Source organism: Empidonax traillii, unplaced genomic scaffold (genome assembly GCF_003031625.1).
Source record: "Empidonax traillii isolate 1590-97213 ecotype Southwest subspecies unplaced genomic scaffold, ASM303162v1 scaffold81:size2596050, whole genome shotgun sequence".
NCBI classification, from domain to species: domain Eukaryota; kingdom Metazoa; phylum Chordata; class Aves; order Passeriformes; family Tyrannidae; genus Empidonax; species Empidonax traillii.
The window spans coordinates 1233042-1241149 of NW_020955274.1; the positions used below are offsets into that span (position 1 = coordinate 1233042).

The 8108-nt window shown below is 50.8% G+C and overlaps 1 protein-coding gene across 1 annotated transcript in view; it reads left to right on the plus strand.

The window, feature by feature from the left end:
- The first annotated feature begins 7137 nt into the window (after positions 1-7137).
- Positions 7138-8108, plus strand: part of NR1D2 (nuclear receptor subfamily 1 group D member 2) — a 23583-nt gene continuing 22612 nt past the window's right edge. The window contains exon 1 of the mRNA XM_027880972.1: positions 7138-7375. Coding sequence (XP_027736773.1) covers positions 7360-7375 — 16 coding nt within the window. The 5' untranslated portion in view covers positions 7138-7359. The remainder of the gene's footprint in view (positions 7376-8108) is intronic.

The window sequence follows — 8108 nt, forward strand, 5'->3', positions numbered from 1 at the left end:
ACACTGGTGTTTCAGGATTACACCCTTCTGCTTTCAATAGAGTTATTCCAGATTTATCTGGAATCTGAATTATTTTAAGAAGCATTGTGTACTTGCAAAATAGTTCAAATACCTCAGGTTTGTTTCTAGTAAGCTTTCACTCTTGCTACTAATGCCTTGCATAGGATTTTATGAGAGAAACTCCATTTATTTTAACCGTTAAGTTTTTATAGCTGGAAGCAATTTTCTTTAGTGTAACATTTCAGGAGCCCTTTATGGTTAGCGATATTTCATTGAATGCCTGAAGACTGAGACCTAGTGCATGACTTTATCATGTATAAAGCTTATTATCTGACATAATTTGGTGCATAGCAGGCTTATTTATTTAAAAGGTCACACAATCATATTTCACCCCTGGTAATGGCATTTTTATCCATTTAATAGGTTTATCCTAAAGCATATTTATTCCTAATGCATTTTATTCTGAAGCCAGTTAATAACTTTAACTGTTCAGGCTCTTAGCAGAACACAGAAACCAGCTTTTCAAAACAAGAATTTGACCAGCTGAGCCTAATCCAGCAGCGCACAAGATGCAATACAGTGTCCTGTGTGTCATCTCTTGATTCAACTCAGCACCTTGAAGCATTAGGCCTTAAGTCATCTTTGGGCCTCCAAGTTAGCCAGGGTGAGACAATGATAGGGGAAAACCCACTGTATAGAGTCCGAAGCTGCCTTGACCCTTGAACTGCCAGCTATACTTTGGTTAGTTACAGATAATAATTCTTGGTGTCAAAATTCATTTTGGTTTATCCCCCAGAGAATTCGTTCAGATTTCACTGTAGTTGCCTTTGTTTTGCCTGTATGTGCAAAGGCAGTTCTCACTCTCTGGGCCAATGCCTGTAATGAAAGCTATTCATTTTCTACAAACTTGTGCTTTAAGGACCCAGGTGCAAGTGGTATTTGCCTTTCTTCATGACTGAGCTGAGTTTACTCTGGAATTTTCCTTGTAAATTACACCAGTAATTGCAGTAAGCTTGTGCTGCTGCAGAGGAGAGAAGCAAGGGTGACATGCAAAACCTTGCAAGAGCTGGGGCTGTAATTTCTGACTGTATGTCCCCTCCATACAACCTGCAGAGTTTTCCCAAAACAAGGAAAAGGCATCATTTGTGTCTCTGCTCAGGATGAGCTCTGTGTTTGTGTTACACTCTTTCCCCCCAAGAATTAACATAGCTTATTAAGAGAAAAAGCAAGCTGGATTTATGTTTTGGTGGCCTGGAGGGTTCAGAAGGGAAATGGTTGGTCTGAGCTACATGACTTCTGAAGCAATGGTTTTGATCTGGTGACAGCAGTGACACCACACCAGGGATGTCCTGGCCTGCACCACGTCACACAGTGCCAACATGATTGCTGGCAGCTTAGCTAACTTCCTAGAGAGCATTGGTGCTTTGAAATAAGGCGCTCTGCAGGACACTGTGATAGAATTTGAAAAAGGCAGAGGAAAATCCAGAAATCCAGTCTTACAGGGATATTTATTACAAAAGATACCAGAGGGAGAAATGCAGTTTTCTCTGGAGTGGTTGGGATGTTGGCGAAAAGGGATTGGCACCTGTCAGAACATAAGGCAGCAGTTATCTGCTGACTGTGCCTTCAATACAACACTGCTGATGCCTTCTCCAAGACAGGACAATGTGTCAGAAATCACCCATAGCGGAGTCACATGACTCTCAGTGTTTGAGCAAAAGTACAGGGTATCTCTTTGTACATCCTTTGCACTATCCATTCTGCTTCTCCATAAAAATCACATTTGGCCCAATCAAGCAGTATACATTCTCACCTTTTTTTTATTAGCTGATGATTTTATTTCAAGATAAATAGAGGACATACTGACAGATTAAGTAACTTACAGCACAAAAAGGAAAAGGTGGGCAGTAATATTACTGTCATATAAGATAGGCTTAATTAATGTAGAATTAATGCTTTGTCTATCTGGACTAAAGGTCCAAGTCATCACCTTCCATAAAAATCTGCAGGGGCAGCTGAGGCTAGTTGTAATATGTCACTACTGAATGAGGTTATTTTCCATAATTTTGACCAGCCTAGGCAACCAACTGTATTACCCATATATGTGAATAAAAAGCACACTTGCAGTAACACTAGATAAGAGAAAAAAGTGGCAGTCTTATGTGCTTCAGGCCATAAACTGACTGCTGAAGAGCTTAATCAGGAAGAGAGTTACCCTATGGGCAAGTTAGTATATAACTGTCTATTATGAGCTTTTATATCTTCCTCTAAGGCTTTGATACCGAGAGACAGGATGTGAGTGCAAGGAGATGGCTTGTGAGCCACATCCTCTGTTTTGGTTATACTTAGCTCCGTGACTCCACCACTCCCTGTACCTAAGCTGATTGCACTTGTGTCATGTAGACATGCCCTTAATGGGTAGGCTTTAAATTATTCTATATTTAGCTTTTGTTTCTTCCTAAAGCATTCTGCACACATTCAGGCTATGAAGGGTTGTGATGACAAGCTAAAGACCTCTGGGATCTCCTTATCAGGATTTCTCTTCAACAGAGAGAAAAAAGCGCAACAATTGAAAGAGTTAGATATATATGTGAAATAGAAATGGAGAAAAAGTAGGGCAAGAGGTCAGAAAACACTGTGTAGGGCTTGACCCAAGCTGACTCTAATCGATAGAAAAATTTCCACTGGCTTCCAGAGGCTAAGATTAGTTAGATGAGTTATGGCTATTTATATCATTTAATGTATAAAAGAAGTCACAGTTATAGCTATCTTTATAAAGACTTTTAGAGGGCAATATTAAAGATAGTTACTGAAGATAGTAAGTGAATCTTTGCTTTAAAGAAACTGGAAAGGCAAGGATAGGTTTGCTATCAGTTGCCTCACCTAAGAGAAGTGTACTTGTATGAACAAGTTCCACCTGCAATTGTGGAGCACAAACTATTCAGGACAGACAGATTACTGAGGGTTTCAAAAGTGTCTTTTCAAACAGACTGACTGACCATATAGAAAAAGAGTGATAAAGAGTTTTATACGAGAGGAAAAAAATAACTTCTGTTATAACCATTATAAGCTGTAAATGACCAGGAAAGAGAATTTGGACTTACTGTAGATCTGGGCAAATGTCAGAGCTGTTCTGAGCATCAGTCAAAAAGACAAATAAGAGGTTAGGAATTTTTTTCCTGAGGTAATAAGTTAAAAAGAAATAGAAAACATCAGGAGCTGTTGAGGCATGAAAAAATGCTGCTTCTTGGCACTCTTCAAGTAAACAATGTTTTTCTCTTTGCAAAGTCTATCGGGTATCAAGCTAATATTATTGTAAAATGAGAAATTCAACTCATCCAAAAGCAGACATTTGCCTGCTGATGGAAACTCCTGCATTCCTGGCTGGTGTGTGGATGTTTACCAGGATTAGGAGGGCCTCTGCACGGGGACAGAAAGGTACAGGCATTCTGCTCCAACCTGAGTAACCACCAGCATTTCAGGCCTGAGGAAAAAGAGTCATCAGCCTCTACATACCTCTGGTGAGGTGGCCGAAGTGCATCCTGTCCCACCGTCCGACTATCAGCTGCACTTAACATTTAAGTCAGCATTAGTTGGTGCAACACCGTCGTGCCATCTCCCACCCGGAAGTAGAAGAGTTTGTAGCACAGATGGAAGCCACTCTGCAACCTCTGAAATTTAAACATGCAGTTTGACCTACTCCACGTGTGTGGGCTGGAAGGAAAGAGGGAGAAATATTTGTGTTCCTTCCCAGGGGTGGGAAGAGGTTTGAAGAAGCTTTCTGTCCCATCTTCTGTGCTTTTTTTCCTCTTGTTTCAATGCCTCACTTCAATCTCTTCCCAGAACCACGAGTCTTCTGCAGAGAGCGGCAGCCTCATTAAACAGATGCTGCAGGAGTCTAAGGACTTACCAAACCCATGGATTCACAATTGCTCTTCCATGGATAATTCTAGTGCCTGCCCGACCTTTGGGTTGGAGAAGTGCCATGCCACTGTGAATGCCAGAAGCACACTGCCTCTCCATAATAAAAAGGATTTGTTTTGCCCTTCTTGGAAAGCTGAACAACATGGAGAGAATCACAGTCCCTCTTGGGGATCAGGGAATATCCACTGAGAATTACATCTTTAAGGGAATATTGCAGCTCAGCAGGCCCCCCCCCCCGGGCTTTAGCAGCCAAGCTACAGTCAAAGAGCAGCCCCTCAAGAAGAAGCTCAGGTACCCTGACTTGGCCAGCACCCAGAGCCACACGTTGCCAGTTGTTTGTTTGTGTGGGTTTGGAGGAGATAGGTGGAAAGAGGCTCCAAGAAGAATTTGACCCTCACACTGCACTGGCAGAGTGGAGTCTTCTTCAAGGTTACAGGGCAGAATAAAAAACTTAATGCTCTCTAAGACAGTTTTCTCCTCCAAACAATGAAGTGCCTCTCATGGACTACTGTGGCAGTCCATAGCTTAGTGCTGACCAGCAGACCTACAGCGTAGGAGTGGACAGGGCCATTTCTGAGACCTCCTCCATTAGGAACTCCAGGACAGGAGTTACAGTGCTTGCACCATCCTGTGGCTATCCACAGCCAGCTCTACCTGCTGGACCTTCTAAGGAAACACACCTTTTGGTGTCCTCTGATGGGGACAAGGATCCTGAGTGCAAGGCTGGGTGGTGGGCCCATTGATTGCCTTTTGCCATACTCTGTCCCTAAGAGAAAGCGCTTGGCTCTTGCAAACCATGTGTGTGTGTGTGGATCCACCTCAGGGAAGGAAGCAGAAAGAATGTAGTGTGGGAGCACACAGAGCATTCCAAGGTCACTAAGGAATGGGCTGATCTGAGATAGGAGAGAGAAGCAAAATAAATGCATTCTTGAAGATGGGTGGGGGTTGGCTCCAGGGCTGCAAAGTGCATTACCAGAGGCAAGAGGAGGCTGAAACTGCTATAATGATCCTCAAGAGTCTCAGAAACAGATGGTAGAAGATACTAGAGGCTGAAATCAATCTGGGAGTGACAAAATCATGTCCTGATAGTAAACAGGAGAGACTGAGATTGGGAGCAATAGCAGGGTGGCCTCTCCCTATAGCATCCTACAAACCTGCGTACATTGCCTTTCCCATTTTGTCCTGCCAGTCAGGAGCAACAGCATTTATCTCTGCCCACAAAGGAAGTGAACGAGCAGTCCTTCCCTTTATTGGCCCCTCTCAGGAATGGAGTCCATGCACTCGAAAAACCTGGAGCTTCCCTTGAGCACCACAGCCTGCCTGTGGGCCAGGTGCACCTTTGGTCTAAGTGCCAGTGCTTCCATACTCATCTCTGAGTGCTTCCATCACCACCTGCAAAGTCTCCTGCTTTATCCAACAGCAAGAGCTTGCCTTCTGTAGTTCATCTTTTAGCAGACTCAGTGAATATCTAGGGTTGGTGCCCTACTGGTTAATAAATATTACTAAAACATCTGCTTTGCTAAAATCCAAAAATAACATTAAAAATCCCAGAGACAGAGAATGCACAGAGAGGACTTGCTCTGCTTTTGCTCTTGTTCAACTAAGTTTCCTAAGAGCATTTGATTAATTCACTATCTTTTCCTTTCAGTTTGTAGGCCAATTTAATTTGTTGAGGAGTTTGACATGTCCCAATAGGCTAATATCAAACACATTATTTGTGCACTGTCCACAAAAGACCAGAAGGCAGGCAGAGGAGCGAGGCTGAAACCCAGGCAGGTGCCCTGAGCATGGGAAGGGAGGGTGGGACACTGTGCCCCATACCTGGCCATGCCAGGGCAGACAGCACTGCTCAGTATCCAGCCGAGTGGGCAGGGACTGTATAAGAGTCAGAGGGACGTGGTAGGGCTTAGGAAATGTAGTTTGGAGTTGGTACTAGGAGGAAAACTGGGAACATGAGGAGGACAAAAAGCTTTTGCTGTAGGAAATTGGGGTTGGGTGATAGAGGGTCTGGAGATAGTGGTGGACACTGCCTGTGGACCAAGAAGAAAGCTGTATGCCTCCCAACCACTGGGCCACAGGCAGAAAAATGGGAAAACTCACCTGCTTACCTTATTCGAAAGAGAGAAAGCTCACCCAAACTGACCTGTTTACCTTATTTGAGAGGAAAGGAAACTCACCCAAATTAGGAGGTAACAAACTACATTTAGCTGCATTTAACCTCTGCTTGTTAACCTCACTTAACCCCACTGCCTCCTTCTCAGTCTGGAGGTCAATATGCTCCATGAAGCCACACATCTGCATCTGCCTCCCAGGGGTCAAGGAGGGACAGAGCTTCATTTTGAGCTCTGCATTCCCTTAATGGAGAGCCTTCCCCCACTCCACGTTCCCTTTATTGTTGTGGTGCATTTTCTTTGCGGGTTCTCTTCTGGGAGTGGGAGGTGGGGACCCCAGCAGGGACACCCCTGCTTAGGTCCTCTGGGGGCGCATCCCTCTCCCGTTGCTGCGGACCTGTGCCTAGAGACATCACTGCATGGTAGAAGATATTAGAGGCTGTAATCACTCTGGGAGTGAAAAAATCATGTCCTGGCTGTAAATAGGAGAGACTGAGATTGGGAGCAATAGCGTGATGGCCTCTCCCTATGGCTGCATAGCGAGAGACCGTGTCTGCAGCGCTCTGTGTGCGCTGACGAAGGGGGTCTCTCCCGGATTTTCCTTTTCCCCGGCAAAGGGACAACACACGGCTGACAAGGGACAGAGCGCTGACAGTTGGAACTGGGAGCTGTCACACGCTCGTGTCGGGATGGGAGCGAGCAGCTCGCCAGCTGCGGCACTCAGAGCGCTGGCATTTCCTGCCAGTGCTCGGCGGCGGAGCGGCTGACACACACCGCCGTGCTCCGCGGTGGGCGAGCGGAGCGCCGATTGCGGCGGCGGCGGTGGCGGTGACTCCAGCGGGGCTCCCCGCCGCACCGCTCGGCCGGGGGAGGGGGGGACACCCCCGCCCGGTGCGCTCCCGCCGCCGCCGCAGTGCCCCGCACTCCGCACGCTCCCGCCGCACGTGAGCGCTGCCGCCGGCGCGGAAAGTGTGTCACTGGGTGAGGGGGGCGGCCGGGGGCGGGGCGGGGCGGCCGCCGGGCCGGGGCGGGGCCGGGGCGGGGCGGGCGGCGGTGCCGCACTCGCTCTGCGCGGCTCCCCGAGAGCGCTTTTGTTGTAAAGGGGAGGGCGCCGCGGCGGGGACGCGCACCCGCCGCTCTGACAGGCGACAGCGCGGCCGCCTCCCGCTCTCCCTCCCTCCGGCTGCATGTAGGGCTGCGGCAGCGGGGACACGGAGCCGGGAGGACAGCGACCGAACGGAGCTGCGCCGCGCCGACCGGAGCCGAGCCGTGTCCGGCCGAACCCAGCGCGGCGCCGCCCGTGCCCCTGCGGGAGGTGGCCGCCATGGAAGTCAGCGCGGGTAAGCGGGGGGCGGCCGCGGCGGGGGAAGCCGGGCGGGCTGCTCGGGGTGGTCGTGCAGGGCCGGGCGGGCGCGGGGGCGCGGGCGGGGTCGGTGCGGGGCGCGGCGGGGCGGGGGGAGCGCGGCGGGCGGCGGCGCTGCCCGGCCCCGGCCCCGCTGGCGGCCGGGACGGCCCCGCTCCGCCTCACATGGACCCGCCGGGCGAGCCATGTGCGCGCTGTGTTTACGTTCCGCGCGGCGCGCCCGCTCATTGGCCGCGCGGGGCGGTGACGCGCGCATTGCATAATAGCGGCGGGGCGGCGGCGCGGGGCAGCGCGCGGCGCGGACACGTGAGGCGCGCGGGCGGGCGCTGTTTTGGTGACCTACATTCGGGGCGGCGGCGGCGGCGGGGGCGCGCCGGGGACACGTGGGGCCGCGCCGCCGCTGCGGCGCCGGGAGGGCCCGCCCCCGCGGCTCTTGCGGCTCCGCCCCCGCCGCGGTGGAGCGCGGGGGGGAGAGGGAGGGTGGCCGGGGTCGGCGGCGCGGGGGCGGGGGGGGAGCGCGCGGGGTCGCGGCGGGACACGCGGTGCGGCCGTGTGCGGCGGCGGCGGCACGCGGCCCGTCCCGGTGCGCGGGGGCGGTGTTGTGTAACGGGCAGGGGGCGGCCCGGGGGCAGCGCAGGGCGGGCCCGGCGCTTCCAGCCCCGGCGCCGCGTGACCGCGGCAGGGAAAAGCCGCAGCCCCGGTGCGGTGGG